The sequence below is a fragment of the Ahaetulla prasina genome, chromosome 2 (genome assembly GCF_028640845.1).
Source record: "Ahaetulla prasina isolate Xishuangbanna chromosome 2, ASM2864084v1, whole genome shotgun sequence".
NCBI classification, from domain to species: Eukaryota; Metazoa; Chordata; class Lepidosauria; order Squamata; family Colubridae; genus Ahaetulla; species Ahaetulla prasina.
In genome coordinates this window covers 192,931,175-192,954,188 of record NC_080540.1, presented here as the reverse complement: position 1 = coordinate 192,954,188, position 23,014 = coordinate 192,931,175, and the positions used below count along the sequence as shown (strand labels likewise).

General features: G+C 37.3%; 1 protein-coding gene across 1 annotated transcript in view; it reads right to left on the bottom strand.

The window, feature by feature from the left end:
* The window catches only part of CASR (calcium sensing receptor), a 34,552-nt gene extending 12,170 nt beyond the window's left edge, over window positions 1-22,382 (bottom strand). Inside the window, exons 1-3 of the mRNA XM_058169905.1 lie at window positions 22,164-22,382; window positions 17,230-17,536; window positions 11,415-12,290 (exon numbers count right to left, since the gene is read on the bottom strand). Coding sequence (XP_058025888.1) covers window positions 11,415-12,290; window positions 17,230-17,536; window positions 22,164-22,348 — 1,368 coding nt within the window. The 5' untranslated portion in view covers window positions 22,349-22,382. The remainder of the gene's footprint in view (window positions 1-11,414; window positions 12,291-17,229; window positions 17,537-22,163) is intronic.
* Window positions 22,383-23,014: the final 632 nt, after the last annotated feature.

Sequence of the window (23,014 nt, the reverse complement as noted above, 5' to 3'; positions counted from 1 at the left end):
TATTTTGGAGTTGTCTTAGAAAGGATAGAAAATAACAAAAATGTAACAATGTTTTCCAAGAAGTTGGAAGAAAAGAAAAGATGAATCTGGTCTTAGAGATGGATGAGCCCTAATCCCACCAGAAATCATATTCTAATATGTAAATTGCAGATCTCCCAATATAAAGAAGCAGCTGAAAAAAAGATGGACATCTTTAAAAATTCTACAGTGTGATCTGTCTCTCTCTCTCTCTTTCTCTCTCTCTTAATTTAATTAGCACATTCTGAAACAAAAGCCCAACCTGCAATGTCACTTTTATTTACATGAATGTCTCCAGCCTCTATAGACAATTTAAAAAAAAACCGTGAGTGGTTGAAGTCCAGTGTCCTCTATCTACCGGCCCAGAAACTGATAGGGAACATCTTGGAGTGTAGATAATGAGTTTGCCTTTGGGTAAAATAACATTTTCTGACATGCTGCAATTTTATGAGTGTCCACTTCATGTTGTCAAAATTCCAAACAGTCCAAATTGCCAATCCCTCTCTTTGAACACCAAACAAGGAGAAGCCATGAAATTGTTTCCCTCATTACCTAGTGCAACAGAAGTTAACATCCTTTGTCTTTGCATTAGTGGCCCCAGGGTCCCTATTCTTTAGTATGATAAATGATTATGACCCTTTGCCGACAGGACTGCCCCTCCAGAGAGTATGTATGTTCTGGTACCAGAAGTGGAACTAGATGAATCAATTGGGAAGTCACAAGATTAGATGCCCCCTTCTGCCTAAGCATCACTGCAATCAACTAGCCTCCACGACTTGTTTTAAAAACAAGCCCATGTTTTAAAAACAAGCCCATATGTCATATTGGTAATCTAATATACTTATTTAATTGGCCCTGGTAACCTCTGTTCAGACTTCCCCGATATGAACTGGGCTTCTCTTAAATGCTCTGAAATGGATTCCTGGATACTTATGTTTCTATCTTTAGTTACAAACATAGAGGACATGCTTTTAACAAGAAACAGTTTGGGCTAATCATTGACAATCTGTAACCTATAAAAAGCTGCAAACGTCACAGCAAAAAGGACAGAGGTTTTTTTAAAAAAAATATTTAAAAATACATTATAAAGAAAGGGGATTATTGTTATTAAGTAGGAAGTTGCTCCAAAGAGTTGTGGCTGTGCTTTGTGTCCTGATACAATCCTGGTTCATGAGATACCCAGGTTTTTTTCGCAACAACAGTTTCCTCAAGTGCAGCTTTTTTTATTCTTTTCCATAGTAATGGGAGAGAACATGATACAGTTGGGGAGGGAGTTATATGTCTTTTGTGAATGATGGACAGGATTAGTTCCTTTAAGAAAAGTACCATCAGCTGATTTACCTTGCTCCAAATTTCATAGCAACTCCTAAAAAATAATTTTTTTTGCAGTCTTGCAAAATGTCTCCCCTTAATCTGCACACATCTCTTCTACTTCTATTTATTTGTCATGTTAAAAAGCAAACCGGCTTTTAGATACATTAATCTCTTTTTGGAATGATGAAAATTTGTATTATAGGAAAGATGCTGGGGATACAATTTTGGCCTTGTCCCTCATTTCTAGCCTTCCCTGGTTGACTGGGATAATCTGAAAAGTAGCTGTAATTCAAGAATACAGTGCCTACATTCAGCTCAATGTTAGTCACAAATACCTGAAATACCTCTTCAGATTTTCTCCATCAAAACAGGACTGCTGAGGCTGTAGATGATTGTAGTAAGCCAGGATGTGTGGACACACACTCCTTCCATAGATGTATATTTTAAACTGTTGTAGCTTATATGACTGGAGTCCTATGCACACTTACTTAAGACTGGTCACCATTTATCTCAGTGGCAATCACAGAATCATAGGCTGGAAAAGAACTTAAATATCTTCTAGTGAAACATCCTGTGCAAGGCAGGAGTTCCTCTACCATCCCAGACAAATGGTGGTCCATGTTTCTTGAAAACTTCCATTGATGGAGCATCCACAACTCCAGGAAGCAAGCTGTTCCATTGCTTAATAGTTTTCACTGTCAAGAAATTCCTCCTTATTTCCAAGTTGGATCTTCCTCTGATGAGCTTCCACCCATTTCTGGTGCTATGGAGAATAAATCAATATCCTCTTCCCTGTGACAGCCCTTTAAGTATTGGAAGACAGCTATTATATCATGCCTCAGCCTTCTATTTGTAAGGCGAAACATATGTAATTCCCCTAGTTGTTCAATGTACTATTTAGCCTCAAGTCTCCTAATCATCTTTATTGCTCTTCTTTGCACTCTTTCTAGGTCCCAGTATCCTTTTTATATCGTGATGATCACAGCTGACCAGAACCACTTACTAGCTTCTGTGTAACTGTGTAGACCAGTCTCTGACTGAATTAACCACAAATTAGGCGGTTAATTAACTAACTAAGTAACTAAACTATTAGGCCAAATAATATACAGTACAATCTAACATTTTTGTGGAGTTTAAGTGGCTAAGAGCCTTTCTACTCTTATATCAAAGCATGATCAAAGCATAAAATCATTTGACAACGTATTTTCTCTGCAGTGTCCCTATAATGTTGTCAGTTTCTTTTCCCCAACCCATGGGACCTGTTTAAGACATCTGCAGATGTATTAGTTTTTAAAGTATCCATCTAGTCCAGAGGTGTCAAACTCGTGGCCCATGGGCCGGATGCATCACGTGCTGGCTTTGCCTCCACCCGGTTTAGCAAAAGGGAAAAAAGTCCTGATATGTCATGTGATGCCACCATGACGCCCCAAGTTTGATATCTCTGATCTAATCTCTTACCTTGTCAAGTTTGATCTTGGATTGGTTTGAAAGTTGTTGAAAGTCAGGCAGCATGCAAGTTTAATACATGATGATGATGATTTAGCATTTCTCCTCTTAATTTATCACAACTGAAGATGTAAAAAAAATGCTAAACTATTGTGGGAGTATATTCTCACACTGATAAAGAGGCAGTCATTGGGTAAATTAAATCGAAATACTGGTTGACTTGCCTTCTCCCCACCTACATTGAAGCGCAAGAGAAAGAAAAATAAGAACTTAAACTGCTTTGAATTAGTTGTAAATAAAGCTCACATCTGAAAGCCAGAGTATTTGTCAGAATTCTTGTCATGTTGTCCTAACAAATCTTACTAAACAGATCTCAAATTTGATGTTTATTAGTTTTTTTGCAGTCCTGATTGCTGCTTCATAGTTTTTATTTATTTGTTTTATTTAATTATTTTGTCACACAGTATATATAAGCATAAGCATGAAATAACTATACAATATATAAGCATATATATAAGAATGAGTATGTAATAACTATATTAACTGGATATAAAGAAAGGAAACAATAGGACAGGAACGTTAGGCACACTTGTGCTCTTATGCACACCCCTTACAAGGTTCTGACACCTTGAAGGAAATCAGGTGAATGACAGTGACTGGGAACAGAGGCAATAGAGACAGGATAGGGATTGGTGTGGAGACAGTAATTTTCATGCAAGTCTAACTTTCTGCTGATTCAAGAGTACGTAGCTCAGCAGTAGAGGAAATCCTTAAGCTTTAAGCAAGTTACTGCAGTATTTTCTGAGGTTCAGTCCCACATTAGCAACATAATACTACAGGACTATTATGATCCTTACCCAGATAATTTCAAGATTTAAAAGATTATTCAAATATTCAACTTATTAAAAACATTTCAGGACAAAAGGCCTTCCAGATCTGAATTGGGAAATACTTTTCTCTGATCAAATTAGGACCAAATCAAATTAGGCCTGAGAAAGCACTGAGCATCATTCATAAATGTTTTTAACATTTGAGAGAATTGGATTTCCTCCTGTCAACTGTTCTTTAAAGTTTAGTCAGGCTGATAGAAAATTTCTGACTTGATGTATTTTATTCTAAAAACAACAATAACCAACTCCTTCCTTCACACTTGATACAAACATTTTAAAAGACATATTGTAGATAGACATTTTCTTCTTTCTGAATAGCTTTTCCTGCAGCATTGTGAATGTTATAGATCAGTGATGGTTAACTTTTTTGCCATCGGGTGCCAGGACGGGGGAGCAGGGGAGCCACATGCACGCATGCCCACACCCATAATTCTATGTGTCCGCCCCGCGCATGTGCACGTGACTCCCCCCCTGCTCCTGGCACGTGATGGCCCGGTGGGCCCGGTTTTCTCTCTCACCTGGCTCCAGGGCCGCTCTATGAGCCTTGGGAGGGCAAAAACTGCCTCCCCCCATGAGGCCCTCTGGAAGCCAGAAGCGGCCCATTTACAAACTTCCAGTTGGACAGAAAGTGACGTTTTTTGTTGTCCCCAGCCTCCATAGGTTCGCCATCACGGTTATAGATTGTCACATAGATTGCCTACTTTTCCTAGTATAATTGGATCAGATTCTGAATCAAATTTATTTATTGGTTTCTGTTTTAGCATTTGTGTTTATAGACTCAACAAATACTGCAAGCGATCTATATACTTTACTGTAATTATAAGAGAAGTAGGACATCACACTGCCATTACAGCTTTATCACTGCACAGGAACCCAAGCTTCAAAGTAAAAATGGAGTACTGATCCTTAGTTGTGTAATTTCATGTGGGCTCAGTGAAAAATGGCCTAAAATCCTTTTTTAAAAAATTGATACTGACTTTGCTACCTGAAAACTCCTAATACTCTGCCAGAGGTCAAAAAAGAAGGTGAGGAAAATGTCACAAAACAGGTTTGGCACCTAAACCATTACCACCAATAAGAGTTATAAAATAGCTAGATTGCAACAGGTGTGTCTTGGTAGCACAGAGAAATTACAATATTGCTTCCACTCCAACCTCATAAAAACAGCACTCATAAAACAAAATATGAAGGAAAACAGCCCAAAAGAACAGGTTGAAAAATGTTCATGTTACGTGAGATAATCAGACATCAGTGTACATTAAAAAAAAAAATCCTATGGCATATTGGCCTTCTTTCTTAACCCAACCTAACTTGCTAGGTTATTGTGAGGATCAAGAGGGAATAAGGATGGGGGAAAGGAAGGATACCAATTTATTTTGCCTCGAGCTCAAGGCAGGAAATCCAATTAAAAAGACAGAAAACATAAATGTAATAAAGATTCAAGACAGAGACTTTTCTAAATTTAGGCAATTTATTCTAGTATTTTATATTCTCCCTGTTTCTTTTCAAAGCATATATACTTATTATTCTCAATGCAAGGAAATCATATTATCTCAGCCGTTTTCTTTCTGACCTAAAGCTCAGTTCATCTGTTCTTCTGGGGAGAATTCTGGCAAAACATGATATAATGGCTAGGGGTTTTCATAAATATGCCCAGTATGGAAACTTTTCGAAAATGATACTAACGTGTTTTCTCCTGAGGCAGCCCATTAGCCTTTCTAGATGTGGGGCCTTCTATCTGAACATTAAAGCCCTGACCCCATCTGTTTCAACCTAAGCTGAAAACAATATTGATACTGAATTCTTCTGTCACCTGATAAAGCACGTCCATTAATTTGTGGAAAGGCAAATGTTAGAACATGCAGCATGGCCCTGTCTTACTGAAATTAATATGTTGAAAGAAAGGAACATTACCGTGCAGTGCAGGAGTTTCTCATTAGATGAACCCAGTGACAGAGTTCAACTACCAGCAGAGGTGGACTGCCTCTCTATGAGATAGTTCATGGATGACTTGCGAAGCGACTTACTCTTATTCTTCATAATTTAAACAACAGAACAAAATAGCCCGCTTACGCAAGATGGCCTTTTTTCCCTGCCCGTTACCAATCTCTTCCACACATGCCATACACTGTTAAATTCTCATCCCAAACACAAAGCTTTGTATGGGTCAGAACCTGGCATGACTGCTTCCTTATGAGTTGCCCATCGACTGATTATTTTTTTTTAATAATAAAATGTGGGTTGAACGTTGCATAAAGAAACAATATTTGCAGCCAGTCCTTCAATATAAAACATTTCCAAGCTGTCATACAGCATAAGATGAGAACAATAAGCAGCATTAAAAATGAAGAGGTCTTAAATTGCCACTTTAAGTCAAGAGGCAAGGAAAAACAGAATAGGAATGAAAATTTAATGGACCGTGATCCTATTCGGAGAAAAGGAAAAAGACTGAATACATTTTAGGATAAGAAGAACTCAGAAAGATAAGCAGGAAAAATTAGCCAGGACATGAAGCCGGCCATAAAAGAAAACAGATTAAGGAATGTAAGCTACCGGTATTTGTATGTGTTTCTTGTTTTGAATAAATAAATAAATAAATAAGTCATTGTTCTTGAATAAATATTCTCCATAAAAACATTTACGGAGCTTTAGAAGTATATATGGATCCCATTTTCCTGCCCATTGGGCACTCAGGCAGCTCCATGGGGCAGTCAAGAAGACAGCAGACAAGCCTCGTCAAAATGAGAATTTTATACCTGAGGGAACTGTCTGCCTTAAGAGACGTTTGCCTCTTCTAAAGCCAATCTTGGTATATATACAAATGGATATGTGGCGTTTCCAGTTCTCCAAAAACCCAGAACCTAACAGACAAGGAGTCAGAGGAGTTTTTTAAAGCAGTATTAACTGATCCCAGTTAGTGATCTATCATTTCTGTTTTGAATTATTGCTAGTTTCTGAGCAGCCTTAAAAGACAGCAGCACATGCAGTAGATAGAAGTAATCTGATCTGGGAATTATTTCACTATGGATAAGTTTAACCAGGCTCTTCTTGGACAAGAGGGGTCACAACAGGCACACCTGTCTCACCTTGGTGAACCATGTTGTTGATACTGGAGATCCCAGTGATCACGGGGGATCTTTGCTTACATCTAGACTGCAGACTGATCCTTTTTAGCATCCATCTGCAACAGACTCTTGATATGTCCTTCCTGGACAGGCAAATCATCCAGCAACGTATCAGCAATGTATTTTTAGGACTGAGTTTTAATTTAAGGACTGGCCCTCATTCATTCATAACGTCAAATTAATGATTTTCTGAATGAGATGTAATTGCCTAGATTTGACATAGAAATTCCCTCAGTTACTCTGATGCATGATCTGTCTTAGAACAGAATGGTGCAACCTAGTAGAAGCAAAAAATGATGTGAGTGATGTTTTGTTTGTGTTCCTTCTGTGGTGGCTATTTATTTACAGTTTAACAAAATGGGAATACCTTTATTGATGCGGTATGTATGCATTTTTCAAGATAGGTGTGCACCAGCAGTTCATCATCTGTGAAATGGATACTATTTCACAGATGGCTACTTGGAATTATTCCTTCTGTGAACTTGTTTAGAAAAGAGGTTTTGTATTTTGAGCGCAGATACACATTTCTGCCTTGTATTTGGCATATTAGGCAAGTAATTTTTCAGTCAACTTTTCCATTGAGCCTTTTTGCTTTGGAAGTAGTCATGTATTTTGATAGTCATTATAACCAGGCAAATGTTGTTGTTAATAGCCATTGTAGGAAAATATACACATTATCAAAATTCCCAATGCCCAGAAATGTTAGACGCCCTCTTCTAGTTTAAATCCATGCTATCTTTATTAAGTGTTTAAGAATATGTAGATTGGTATAAAGTCAATCTGCCTTACTTTACGTTTTGTAAGGAATATTTCCTAACCTAGATATAGGTCAGTGTACCCAGATGCTGCCAGCTTCCTCCATTGTAATTTAGTTTTTATTTTATTTTATTTGTCAAGTACATATTAGATAATATATATAAATATAAGCATGAATTGAATACATAAAATGAATACAAATAAAGAGAAGGGACGGTAGGCATGCTGGTGCTCTTAAATACCAGGATAATTCACTCATAATTCACTCAGGCCCACCTCAGTCAGGATCCTGAAGCCCAGATTTTGGAAAAGTCAAGCCTTCATAGCAACATATCAGGCATAAGGTATCAAGAACAACACAATGGATTGCTCAGAATAGTTTCTTTATTGCTGTTCCACCATAATCAGGAATTTTGTGAGATAAAAGAATACTCTGCAAAATTATCAGTTAAATCCTATAAATGTTTAGGGAGGGTGCCTTCTGGAGCTCTTTCTACAAACCAAGGACTCAATGCTGATCTGCCTCTCAACCACTTAGGAAAAATCCCCCCTGCATTTCAGTGCTACATTCAACCATACAACCTATTCCACTGTGCCTAGAACAGGGGTCTCCAACCTTGGTCCCTTTAAGACTTGTGGACTTCAATTCCCAGAGTCCCTCAGCCAGCAAAGCTGGCTGAAGTACTCTGGGAGTTGAAGTCCACAAGTCTTAAAGGGACCAAGGTTGGAGACCCCTGGCCTAGAAAGCAACTCACAACCAACACAGGTGTTAAAACAGCTTTCATGTGATCTTAGTATCTTACATCATTAACTTAGTTCTTATATTTTGCATCAGTTGGATCTTATTATGCTGGAATGTAATCTGGTATCCCAAGAGGAAGGGGTTACTTCCCAGAGAGCAAAGAGGGGGCCTTCCCAGCTTGGAAGGTGTGGTAGGCAGGAAGAGGGCAAAGGCGGACTCTTCCTAGAAGTTCACAGAGGACCTCTGTAGTTTAGGCAGATACCGTAGTTGTTTTAGTATGGCAAGATTGTTTCTGTAGGCGAAGAATAAAGAAACTACTCAGAAATAATTCCTTCTATCATTCTTGGTTTTTGGGCCCTTGACATATGGACAATTTAAGGACAGCTTCACAGAAAGCACGTTATAATAATTACATTGGGATGAAGCTGAAACCCTTGTCACCGTGGTGGCTCAGGCTGTAAGATAGCCTGTTATTAAAACACAGCAGCCTGCAATTACTGCAGGCTCGAGTCCCACCAGGCCCAAGGTTGACTCAGCCTTCCATCCTTTATAAGGTAGGTAAAATGAGGAGCAATAAGTTGACTTTGTAAATATACAAATAGAATGAGACTATTGCCTTACACACTGTAAGCCGCCCTGAGTCTTTGGAGAAGGGCGGGATATAAATGTAAATAAATATATAAAAATAAATAAAATACAACAACACAACTGTATAACACACCACAACTGTTACCTGGGAACCCACTGACACCTCAGGATAAAGGAGCAATCCTGGACACTCTGCACCTGTTCATTCAGGAGAAATGTGATATATTCCAGAATGTCAGGCCTCCAGTCTTTGAGTCCAGATTACTCATGATTAACAACACCGCATTTGCCTGATTTTAGCAATCTAGCCATTTTTATTTTTTGAAAGATATGGTTTTAAATTTTGGGTTAACTTTAAATGTATCAATTGTATTCCTTTTTATAATTTCTATTTTTAAATTGTTGTAAACTAACTTTCTGTTTTTATTCAAAAATGCAGTATATTCAATAATAAAATGAATGCATGAATTTTTTAGGTGATATACTTCTTAGACATTGATGGCAAAGAGCAGTAAAGCACTTAGTATAATACGGGTGTCATAGCATTCAAATGATTCTCCAGTCTAAAATTCCAAACAGATTTTATGCAAGTATTACATCATATAGGAGACAAAATTGACTCATTTGGCTCTAATAACAGGTGGACTACTCTGTTCATACACTTTCCCATCACTGTAAACAGTTACTCTTTCTCCCTGCCATCTGTACCAGTTAGTCTTCCTTCAACTGGTCCTTGTCCTCAGATTCCTCCATCTGCTATATCAGCTTTACATCATCTTACACAATGCTCATGTGCATGGATCACATCCAGACATTTCCCCAAATAAACTGGAAACTCACCTTATCCTACTCCTTAGCCTACAATCTATCATGCTAATAATGTTTTTTGCTTCAGGGAAACACCCATCTTAGACTTTAATATCCTCCCACTGCATTCATATTTCATGTCCATTAGTAGTCAAAGGATCTTCTGGAAGAATGCAGAACATGGGAAAAACAGGAACAGCTCTGTTCTATCTGGCCTTAGTTGCATGGAATAGCTCCTACATCTCCTTCATTTGTCTCCTACAGTTTGCATAAAAGGCAGTAATAACTGCGTTGACCAACGAACAAGAAAAAAACCAAATTCCACATCAATGTAATACCTTCATTATGCCGCTTCAAAATACAAAAAGGATCATGCAATTTTTTAAGTTTACCAAACAGGACTTAGATCAACACAAGTGTCAAGCACCATTTTTCTCTTATTTTGCTTTATTAATATGCTTCCAGAGTAATACAGACATTAATTACACATAGTAGTCAACCCAGAATTGAAACTGGTAGCCAACTATGTGAGAATCAGTGGCATAAGTCATGCCAGTGATAGGAGTTATTGGATGGCATGGCTTGCAAAGTGGGGATGAATCTCAGTATGTTTTATGTTTCTAGGCCAGGGGTGTCAAACTCACGTCATCACAGCATCATCACGTGACGTATTGTGACTTTTTCCCCTTTTGCTAAACCGGGCGTGGGCATGGCCAGGGCATGATGCATCCAGCCCACGAACTGTGAGTATGACATTGTTCTAGGCCCATTGAATGCGGTGTGTGGAATTATAGGCGTTTGAAGGAACAAGGTTCTTGGTCCAACTGTCTGACACTGTGGAGATGTGTTAGTGAATGTGTATACATGAGCTTGTTGGCTAATGCTAAATTTACTGAGCAGATTGTGGGTGTTGGCTTGATTACAAATGCAGATTGACTATTGAGACTTTAGATTTAAGAACTGCTTTGGGAAATATTACCTCTTTCCCTTTGCTTTTCAGTTCCCTCACCTGATCTTTTAAATCTTTTCATCCTGGCCTGGAACGTTTTTGGTGTCTGGATGAAAAGAACTGTTTTAAGCTCTGCTTTCAACCAAATAATGAGAACAGGGTTGACCCACGTGATTATCAACAGCTTACCTTTCATTTTGAAAACCTGAATCACTCAAGATGTTTAATTAAGAACCAAAACTACAACAGGAAATGTCATCAAATGCACACAAACTGCTAAAATAATTATTCTCAGAGAATGAAATTCCACCCAAAATGCAAACAAATTGAACCATAACCACAGTTTAACACTGTTTATGACTAAGGAACTCTTCATAGAAGCTACCGTTGCTTTCAAATAATGGTTTTTGGAGTAGTTAGCAGCTTCATGTAGCTGATCTGAGAGAAGAGCTTTTCTGGAATTTATTATTGACTCATCAGGTTATAAAAAGCTCCAAGAACACTTGAATCTGTTCCATTGCCCTCATGATTGTAAAACAGACAGGGACACTTAAATAAGGAAAAGAACATAGGAAGATTGGGTGCTCTCCAAATGCAAGGGAAATTAATCTGATTGGGTATCTTTCACATTGTATTTAATTTAAACCTAGAAGAGGGCTACTGTGCATGTTAATACATATAGCAGCACAAATCTGTCAATTAGGTGAGAATCTGCTAGCTGTTCTGCAAATTATATCAGACACTATGTAGTACAATAATTACAGTAAAACAAATCTTACCTGCCATGCCTCAACTTTCTTGATATCTGCACATGACCCATTGGCAAATAGCCCTTTCCCAGGAGTGCAAGTGTATATATCCTGCAAAGCATGAGCAATGGAATAGACTGCCAAGTACACATTATAAGATATCCGCAGGTGGGTATAATCCATGTATGGTGTTTCCACACTAGTGATGTTCTCACGCCCTGTACATGGGGAACGGAATGAAGCTGTACCATTTCCAGCTCTAGTGCGTTCTTCATGGCCTTTGTGGAAAAAACCTGGGAAATTTTTGTTTCCTTCTGGTAAGTAGCAATTAAACGTCTCCTCCCAAAACTCTTTAATAAATCCATTATTAGCAGACTTCTTAGGGTTTACCTTCTGCAGAAAGTCACGAAAGCCAGGGATCTGTCCTGCCTTAAGAGCAAATCCAATGGTGCCCCCCATGACATGAAAGAATTGTGGCATTGCTATCAATGACGAGCTGGCCCAGGCTTCACTTGCCAGCCAAATTCTGCCAGTGATGTTCCGTGTGACAATCTCTTTGATCAATGGTTCTAGGTCAGGTGCACTGGAAAACACAACAATCACTTTGGCAGTGGAATTTTGGATGACTTTTACTACCTGTTGGATCTGATCCTCAGGCAAGTACTGGGCAATGAGCTCACTGAAGTCAATGCAGATGTTTCTCTCCTCTGTTTCTTCCCTGAACTTTTCAATACCCGGCCGGCCATAATTGTCATCTGCTGCAATGGTACCCACCCAATTCCAGCGGAAGTACTCTACAATGTCAGCCATAGCAGTGGCCTGGTGCTCATCATTAGGTATAGTTCTCAGGAAAGATTTGTATTCGTTCCTGTTGCTCAAGAGCCGACTGGATGAAGCATAACTAACCTGGAAAAGGAAAGAGGGCAATAAATTCTTATGCAACACTTTTAAGTAAAAACTATTCTGAAACATTTCACACGGGATGTGACCCCATGAACATATCCTTAATTAAAGAAGGAAAAATGTTGTGTCAGCAGGGCAGTTTGCAAGTAACCTGCTCACAGATGCAGTGGTACACATGGGTAGCATGTTGCCAAATTTATGCCTTAGAAAACTCACCTTAAACAAAAAGTTCAAGATTCTTTAATAGGTGAAGTAACAATCCAAAAAGAGATATAGATTGGAATATCCATTCTAATAACATTTAAAAGCCTAATTGAGATTATGTCTCTTTATCAATCTATCCACTGGATTGCTGACAACCAAACATTACTCCCTAGGAAACACAACCCATAATTTGAGAAAGAAAAGTTTTCTTCTATCAGCCTGAAAAATGGCCTTCAAATGGGAGAAGTGTTCCCTCAATTAGATGGTAAACCCTTTACGGATGTTTTAAATGGTAAATTGGTAATTTATGGTAATTTATTTATGTTTAACAATTTTTATTAGTTTATAATGTAGCATACAAAGAAAATACAAAAGTTAGCAATAGGAAAAATAGGGAGGGAAGAAGGGAAGAGAAAAGTGAGGAAAAGAAAACAGGGAAAAGAAAGAAAAGGCATTGACTTCCAACTCCCTTCGGTGCAGTAGAATAAGAAATTAACATAAAACCTCAACTTTTTACTTTTACATAATATTTTAAACTAGCCATTTCTTTAACAATAACTCCATCTAATCGGTAAAACCCAAAATCAAAGTTTTATTTTTTTCCACCTCAAGCACAAAGTCTAGAAGCAGTTTTCAAGTAGAAATAAAAGTATTTGTATTTTTTTTTCTTTGACCAAACACTAAATTTAGTCATCTCTATTAACTCCATCAGTTTTTGCAGCCATTTGTTCATTGTGGGGATCAAGGTAGCCTTCCATTTCTATGCATAGAGTAGTTTTGCTGCTGTCAACGGGTATAACATCAAAGTTCCATTTTTTTTTCTAAATCTTTTCCTATTAAACCCAAAAGAAAAGTCTCTGGTTTTCTGTTTATATTCACTTTAAGAATTTTATGTATTAAGGTATGACTCCTACTCCAATATTTCTTCGCTTTATCACACGTCCACCATAAATGATAAAAAGTCCCTTCTTTACATTTATATTTCCAACATTCATTTGAAATGCCTTTATACATTCTTGACAACTTGTCTCAAGTTAAGCACCAATGATACATCAACTTATATTAGTTTTCTTTTTAAGTTATAATTTAATGTAAATTTTAAACCTTTGTTCCACATATTCTACCATTGTTCAAGCAATACATAATTTATGATATTTTTCATTTCAGAGCAGACCTTCAAGTGGGCTGTAATCATATTGTGTCTCATTTATCCCATGATTTTTCTTCTTCCAGTTAAATTGCTACACCACTCCATCTTCATCTCCCCATTATATCAAGGGGTTTGCTTGGATCGATGAAAGAGAAAAAAGTACTTAGAAGTAATGGCCAGATTATTTCTATATTCCTCAGCCCATCTGGAACTTTGAGAATATCCCCAATATATAAGAAAATTTCCAATCACATTTATAAGCAACCATTGTGCATTTTCAAATCTGTATTTATTTTAGGAATTTTGGCAGATTCAGCTAGATAAAAAATGGATATATTAGTTGGGAGTGCAGAAGACTTAAGGAATGGTCTTGAAGGACATGAAGAAGAGCTGCTACTAAGGTAATGGTCAGATAAGAGGGCTTGCGTGTGGGCCAAGAAAATAGTTTGAAGTAATGTGAGGGACAGACCCCATCCCTAGTTCACACAGGGATCAAGTGAGGGAGGGGGAAAATACATTCAGACTGGCAAGATTCATTTACTATAGCTTCTACAATAAAAGTAGTCCTGACTCTTGGTCTTTTACTCTAGTCTTCCTTTTTGGACTGACAGGGAAATACAATTTTTCCCAATGCTCATTTGGCCTAAGATTGGCCTGCAAAGTCATTTATAGGACTGTAGAGTACATGCTTGATGGGACTTGATAGTATCAAGATAAAGACAGACATATTGATATCACTGACATGGAGCAAATATGTAGAGGGAGAAGGGAAAATCTTTTGAAAGAACTATAGAGAAATTGAGCTGAATTTAAATTTCTGAAATTCAGAGTTAAATAAGCACCTGCTTGGGGGCGGGGAATAAAATATGTGAAAAAAGTATTCTAGATTATTTATTTGAATTTATTGGATAGGACAATCACTATCACAATAGATTGTTCTTTTGAGTTCAGGCATTTTCCCTCCAGAGATGGAATACTTCACATAGTTATATCAGTCTTTTATTTTCAGACCGTGCATTTAAAATCTGAGCAGCATCTGAACTAGTTTAGTCACAATCACTTAATAGTTAACAGAATAATAAGAATGGGAAGGAACTTTGAAGATCTTATAGTCCAACCCCCTGCTGAAGCATGAGACTCTATACCATTCCAGACAAGTGTCTGTCCAGTCTCTTTTTTTTTTTGTCACAACAGTATACACAAACAATTGTCATAGATAAAACAACATGTATTGAAGAAAATATATAAGTAAAAATATGCATCAATAATATTAATTTGATATAATGAAGGGAACAATAGGACAGGAACGATAGCCACTATTGTGCTCTTATGCACGCCCCTTATAGTCCTCTTAGGAATGGGGTGAAGTCAATAGTAGACAGTTTTTGGTTGAAGATTTTGGGATTTTGAGTAGAGACTATGGAGTCAGGTAGTGAGTTCCAAGCATTAACAACTCTGTTACAGAAGTCATATTTTCTGCAATCAAGTTTGAAGTGGTTGACATTTAGCTTGAATCTATTTTTTGCTCTTCTAATATTGCGATTGAAGCTGAAGTAGTCTTTTATAGGAAGGATATTGCTATAGATGATTTTGTGTATTAAACACAGGTCATGTCGGAGTCGATGGAGTTATAAGTTTTCTAATCCCAGGATTTCAAGTCTGGTAGTATAAGGTATTTTGTTGTTTTCGGAGGAGTGAAGAACTTTTCTAGTGAAATATTTCTGGACTCGTTCTATTGTATTTATGTCAGAGATGAGGTATGGGTTCCAGACGGATGAGCTGTATTCAAGAATAGGTCTGGCAAATGTTTTGTATGCTCTGGTTAGTAGTGTAGAGTTTTTAGAAAAGAAGCTGCGTAGAATTAGGTTTACAACTCTTAGGGCCTTTTTTGCTATGTAGTTGCAGTGGGCTTTGGCATTAAGGTCATTTGATATGAGAACTCCAAGATCTTTGACAGGGTGGGGGTCGTCAGTTAGGTAATGTCCATTAAGTTTGTACTTGATGTTAGGGTTCTTTTTTCCAATATGTAAGACTGAGCATTTGCTGGTTGAGATTTGGAGTTGCCAAGTTTTAGACCAATCAGAAATTAAGTCGAGATCTTCTTGAAGGGTAGAAGTATTATTAGTGATATTAAATAGTTTGACATCATCAGCAAAGAGAACACAATAACTTGAGATGAGGTCATAGAGATCATTTATGTATAGTATGAAGAGTGTTGGTCCAAGAACACTACCTTGGGGAACACCACTTTTGACAGGAACAGGATTTGATATAGCATTGCCAATTTTGACCACTTGTTGTCTATTTGACAGGAAGGCATTTATCCAATTGTGAAGAGGTCCCGAAATGCCGTAGGATTTTAGTTTGAGGAGTAGTTTATCATGTACTACTGAATCAAAAGCTTTGCAGAAGTCTATGTAGATTGCATCTATTGTTTTTCCTTGATCAAGGTTGGTAGTCCATATGTTTTTGCAGTGGAGGAGTTGTAGGTTACAAGACAATTTTTTTCTGAAACCAAATTGTTTATTAGAAAGAAGGTTGTTTCGAGATGGAGTGTAATGGATTGGTTTATGATGGATTCCATTACTTTGCAAGAGACACAACATAGAGAGATAGGTCTGTAATTTTCAACAAGGCTGGGATCTCCTTTTCTGAAGATAGGGATGACTGTGGCTAGAGACCAGAGTTTTGGAAGGGAACTAGTTTCGAAGGCTATATTGAAGATTATGCTTAGATTATGTTTAGATTAGATTAGATTAGATTATGCTTCTTAAAGGTTCCAGTGATAAGGCATCCACAACTTCTGAAGGAAGCCGTTCCACTAGTTAATTGTTCTCACTGTTAGGAAATTTGTTTTTAGTTTTAGATTGATTCTCTCCTTGATTAGTTTCCATTTATTGCTTCCCGTCTTGCCTTCTGGTGCTTTGGAAAGTAGCTTGAAACCCTCTTCTTTGTGGCAGCCCCCCAAATATTGAAACACTGCTATCATGTCATCCCTATATTTTTTTTCACTAGACTAGACATAATCAGTTCTTAATCAAATGCCCAATCAATACCTAATCAAACTAGCTTGTTAAAAATTAGGCCAAAACAGCAGCCACAAGAATAAATATTTTAAATATATTAAAGAAAATCAATGGCCAGATAGAATCATATCTCATCATGGGTTGTTACATGCTGAAACAGAGTGCAGCAGGAAGCTGCAAAATGAATTGATATGGCTGATGTGCATTGTGCTGTTTAATATGTTTAAAAGATGTTATAGATAAATTATTGTATGATTATAATGGGCTGTAGAGCTGCCCTTTTGAATCTAGGGGCTACTCAGACATATAGGCATAAGATTGCTAGAATGACTTGTTGAATACTATTGATGTTCAAAATTGGAAAAGGGATATTTATTCTTTTAAAAAAGGGAAGATGTAGAAATGTTACCAGTAGCTCTTTAAGATTTTATATACATTGTGAGATTGACTGAACAGATGATGAAACGTGCCATAGCAACAATAGAAACATATTGTAATTAACAAGCTCACCGACCCAGAACAATTCTATTTCTAGCAATGGAAAGAGACAACATATGCTCACCTGAGGTATATAAAAGAGACCCAGAAGATTGGCAACTGCAGTGGAAATCCCAGAGCCTGTTGCTCCCACCACTGCAATTGTTGAGGGAATATGATCCGAGCAATTGCAAAACTCATCCAGATTCAGAGAGTCAATCTTGTTTTGGGCTACAAAACTCAATGTGGCTTCCAGAGCTTTAGACACTGTGTTGCAGGTGTCAAAAATGCTGTATCCAAGAGTCATATTGGGAAGAAGAATTGGGCTGTTATTAATCTCTTCAATGGCAAAGATCATTGCCTGTAACCAGCGAAAACCCCGGAAATTATACCTACAAAAAAGGAAGAGAAATCAAAATAAGCACAATGTCTTATATAGAGATGGAGGAGAGAAACAGGAACATATATTGTTTCTGAATGAATGGAAGAGCACTTCTTAAGTCCATTTTCCTCCAAAGAGAAATGCAACTACATATTTCAAAATAATTAACCAAAAATAGGGCCAGTTTACATAGGCATCCATTACAAATCACAATGACCACTGTTACATTGTGCAAATGATGCAATTTACATCAGTTGCATTATGTCATTATCAAGCAAATGATATAAATTACAGAGTCCATGTCATATGTGCGATGTGGTAATAATGCACAGAATGTAAGTTGATTCTTGAATCCTCCAATGGACAACCATGGCAGCTGTACCACATACAAAACAGAGCCCTGTTGGGTCAGAACAATGGGCATTTTGGACAGTGGCAAGGGCTCTTTCTCTCTCTCCCACCTCTCCCTTTTCCTGGAGTTCTCAGCAACCACTGACACAATTTAATAGTATATCCTTATTATCAAAAAGGTAATTGTTTTGAGGTCTTATTTTGAATGATTGCATTACACATAGTCTAGAGCAGGGATCTCCAACCTTGTCAACTTTAAAACTTGTGGACTTCAACTTCCAGAGTTCCACAAGTCCACAAGTCTTAAAGTTGAAGTCCACAAGTCTTAAAGTTGACAAGGTTGGAGACCCCAGGTCTAGAGAATGTTGTGCCAAGAAACTATTCTTATTTGTATTCAGAATTGGCCTATGAATTTTTTTAGAAATAAGTAGTTAGCATTTATATGACATCTCACTTTCTGGGTAATCCATGAAATATTAGAATATTAAGGCTCATTTTGTCCAAAATTCTGTGTCACCCAATCACCCTAATCAAATGATACAGGAAGCTCATAAGGATAATAGAAGAATTTCATCCAGGGTTGCCTCAAGAGTTGATATTATATGGCAACCTGCCTGTAATTTAGGAGGTAAAATGTGACCACCAAAATTAGTAACTTTGACATAGGTTTATCTAATTTATTTTTTAAAAAGTAACACTAGCAATACTAACTGTTTTTAAAGTATTCCCCTGAGGAAAAGGAGTCCCTGTGGATTTTACTCCACTAGTCATTGCTGACTATAGAGACAGTGCTCATCTCGGTTTCATTGCACCAGCACTGTCTAAGGCAGGGGTCTCCAACCTTGGTCCCTTTAAGACTTGTGAACTTCAACTCCCAGAGTCCTTCAGCCAGCAAAGCTGGCTGAGGAATTCTGGGAGTTGAAGTCCACAAATCTTAAAGGGACCAAGGTTGGAGACCCCTGGTCTAAGGATATTTCTGCAGTCATGTGGCCAGCATGGCATCATGGAGTGCTGTTACCTTCACACCAAAGTCGTATCTATTTATCTACTCACATCTGTATGGTTTCGAACTGCTAGGTTAGCAGCAGCTGGGTGGAGGATGGGAGCTCATCTTGTCACGTGATGCTCGGGTCTCGAACTTGCGTCTTAACCGCTGAGCCACCACCCCTCCCTTCAGCTATTGTGACCTAAAATATATGTTGTCTTCGACTATATATTTATTTTAGGGCATTACAGTTAGGGCTAAATAATCCTTCGGATTCAGTCTCCAAAAGGTGTTTTAGAGTATATAGAAGCATGAACATAGTAACTGTCTATAGTTTTTCCTAGGACTGTATGATTGCTATGAAGCATTGGAAAACTGAAGAAAAATCATTGCAGAACTTTGATTACAATATTAGGAGTTTTATTTTCAATTCTTATGAATCCTAGCATAGAATTCATAATTTTAAACGAGCAACACATTGGGTTGACATTTTTATTGTATCAGCATATTGATATACTGTAACACTAACAACTATTTTTTAGGTAATTTCTATTTATAACATCTTCTAGAATCACTCAGCTATTATGCCAAATTTAACAGATTAAGCAAACAGGCTACTTCATTTCAACCACAGCTAAGTGATGCTATAAGAAATTGCAAATCACTAGTGCAGAAATTACCTTAGCCACTGGCAGCTTGGACTTCATTAGCCCACGTGTAGAGATTAGGTTTTTAACCCAATTTACACAATTGCGCATTTGTTTACACTGAACTGCGTTCCCTATTACAAAATTCATTCCCCTAGTCTGGAAATGCCATTAAGGTGCTCTTTACAATCTTTTTTTTTATAAATCTAAATAATTTATTATCATTACCTCTGATTGGAGGATAGAATTGTACAATTTAGTGTGTTCTTTCTTTATAATATTTGGATACTTAAATGTCTCTAGATAATATATAAATTAAAGCATATGAACCAAACACAAAACATTTAAAAAAAACTAAGCACAAGTTCCTTTCTCTATGAAAGTGAAGAGGCACCTTAAGGCCATAATGAAAGTGTCAGGTGAACATTTCTGGAGAGGTTTTCCACAAACAAGACGCCACTCATAAAAAGATACTTTCTTCTCTGATGGGCTCTTTTGCCTCATTTGGTGAGGCATCTAGAGAAGAGGCCATCATGATGCTCCAGAAAAGCAAATATGGATGGATCTTTTAGGTAACTTAGCCAAGATTTAGAGTTACAGGCTAATTAGGCGGGGGAAAACAAAGTTCAACAACCAACTGTCAGGCATGAAATTCATTAACATTTCTAGTGATGGTGGAGAATCTGTAAGTAATTCCAAATCGTACACCTGATCCTCCAAGGGCAGTGCAGCATTCTCCTCAGCAATGAGAGATTTAGTTCTACTTGTTCCTCCAGCCATGCTGAGGTTACACTCTTTTACTATGTGTAAAACGGATAGTTAAAAATAAATGAGAGGGCCTTTGTTCTGATCCATTCCACATCAACCAAAGGAAAAATGCTAAAGCAGCCAGGAACAGCTTAAAAGAACCAAAAGAGAAACAAGTGCATGGGTCAGATGCCTCTTCTTTTCAACCTACTTCTAAATCTCCTACTCCATAAATATTCCTGCCTACTATCAAAGCAATAGAAGTGCCTTCTGGGTTAAGCATGAAGAATATAAAAAAAACATTATTAAAAGCTTTGCTCACTATTCCAATGGTTAGAGATGCAAGGCTTAAATTAACACATGAAGCAGGCTTCCTACCAGTCCATCCCCAAAACATAGAATGCCCTCCAACGAGAGGTTTCATGTACTAGCTGCTTTCTAAGGGTAACCAAACCTCATTACAGATTTCTTTGTGCTGAATTGAACATTTTATATCAAATGCAATTCTATTTTATTTTGTAAGCCACATACTGTTTTGAAAATCTGCATATATAGTCAAGTTCAGTAAATAAAAGCCAGATCTGACTGAAAGCGCTACTTCAAAAGGGATTAGTCAAATACTTCAGAAAAGCTCATGCACAAGGTTTGGGAGACATAATAAGAGTTCAGTTCCTTCCCTACAAGCTTGGAAGTGGCTTTTTTAAAAAAAACAATTATCTAGCAGAAATCTTAAAACTTTTAAGGCCTCTGGCATGCGAATCTGGGGGATGAGTGAGTTTGTTTATTTTTTATTTTATTTTATTTTTATTTATTTAATTTTGTCATAACAATATATGTAGGTATCGTACAAAAAGATTATATAATATATAAACACATATATGAGTAAATATAAGGAGGTATAAGCATATATATATATCAACATAGGAAGAAGAAAAGAAAAACAATAGGACAGGAACGGTAGGCACGTTTGTGCGCTTATGCACGCCCCTTATGGTCCTCTTAGGAATGGGGTGAGGTCAATAGTAGAGAGTTTTTGGTTAAAGCTTTTAGGATTATGGGAAGAGACCACAGAGTCAGGTAAAGTATTCCAAGCACTGATGATTCTGTTACAGAAGTCATATTTTCTGCAATCTAGATTAAAGTGGTTGACATTAAGTTTAAATCTATTGGTTGCTCTAGTATTATTGCAATTGAAGCTGAAGTAGTCTTTAACAGGAAGGACATTACAATAGATGATTCTGTGAGTTAAACTTAGGTCTTGTCGAAGGCGACGGAGTTCCAAGTTTTTTAAGCCTAGGATTTCAAGTCTGGTGGGGTAAGGTATTTTGTTGTTTTCAGAGGAATGGGGAACTCTTCTTGTAAAATATTTCTGGACACATTCAATTGTATTGATGTCAGAGATGTGGTGAGGGTTCCAAACAGGCGAGCTATATTCTAGAATTGGTCTAGCAAATGTTTTATATGCTCTGGTTAGTAGTGTGGTGTTTTTGGAAAAGAAGCTACGCAAGATTAGGTTTACAACTCTTAGAGCTTTTTTTGCTATGTAGTTGCAGTGGGCTTTGGCACTTAGATCATTTGACATGAAAACTCCAAGGTCTTTAACGGGAATGGGGTCATCTGTAAGGTAATGTCCATCAAGTATGTACTTAGTGTTTGGGTTCTTTTTTCCTATATGTAAGACTGAGCATTTGCTGGTTGAGATTTGGAGTTGCCAAGTTTTAGACCAAGCAGTTAGATGATCAAGGTCTTTTTGAATGATAGATGTATTGTCTGTGGTGTTAAATAGTTTGACATCGTCAGCAAAGAGAACACAATTACTTGAGATATGGTCACAAAGATCATTAATGTATAGTATGAAGAGTGTTGGTCCAAGTTTGGCGGGGTCAGGGGGGGATTTGTGGACTTACCTTATGCATTCTACTGATTCTGGCCTAGATTTCAGATCCTGGTGTTTAGCAGCCACTCCAAAATGAATGGGAAACAATCCTCCAAGAATAATGTCTCCTTTCTTCTGTGCCCTTTGATTTGGTCCATAGGCAGAGCTACTCCAAATAAATGCAAAGAGGATCAAACAGAAACTATAAAAAGTCATCGTTCCTCCTTTATTCAAAAGGAATTATGTTGCAAATTTCAAATCAGGTACCTAAGAAGCAACATAAGCCTAATATAATTTGACATATTTTTTCTATTTGAAATGCCATACACTATGGCTGAGATGGGCAGGCTCGAAGTCCAATAAGCCACTGGACAATAATGATAGCTCTGATGTCTCTTCAGTGGACTTCTCCATTGCAATTTATCTGATCCAGCAATTCCTTGCTTCTTCAGTATCACTAGCAGTTCACGTAGAATTCATCTTCAAGATTTCCTAAAACAACACTGAAATGAAAAAAATATCATTTATACAAAGGAGTATAGAACTGTCCATAGAATCAATCCCTCCCAAATACCAGCTGCTCCAGGAATACAAAAGACACATGTAGCTTGAAGATTTACATGGTGTCTTCTTTCTTGCCTTGTCAGTAAAATATCAAAATTACTGTAATAAAGTTTATGGTATATATTTGCAGAAATACATCTGAAGACACCTTCAAATCATGAAGTCACAATTCACATCCTTTTTCTAAAGTTGTTTTAAGTTTTTTCTTATAATTATGTCATAAAACATCACATTTGCTTTACATAAAGAAAAAATACATAAATGACCAACATATTATAGTTACCTATAGGAAACAGGCATGATATCCCTAACAAGGAT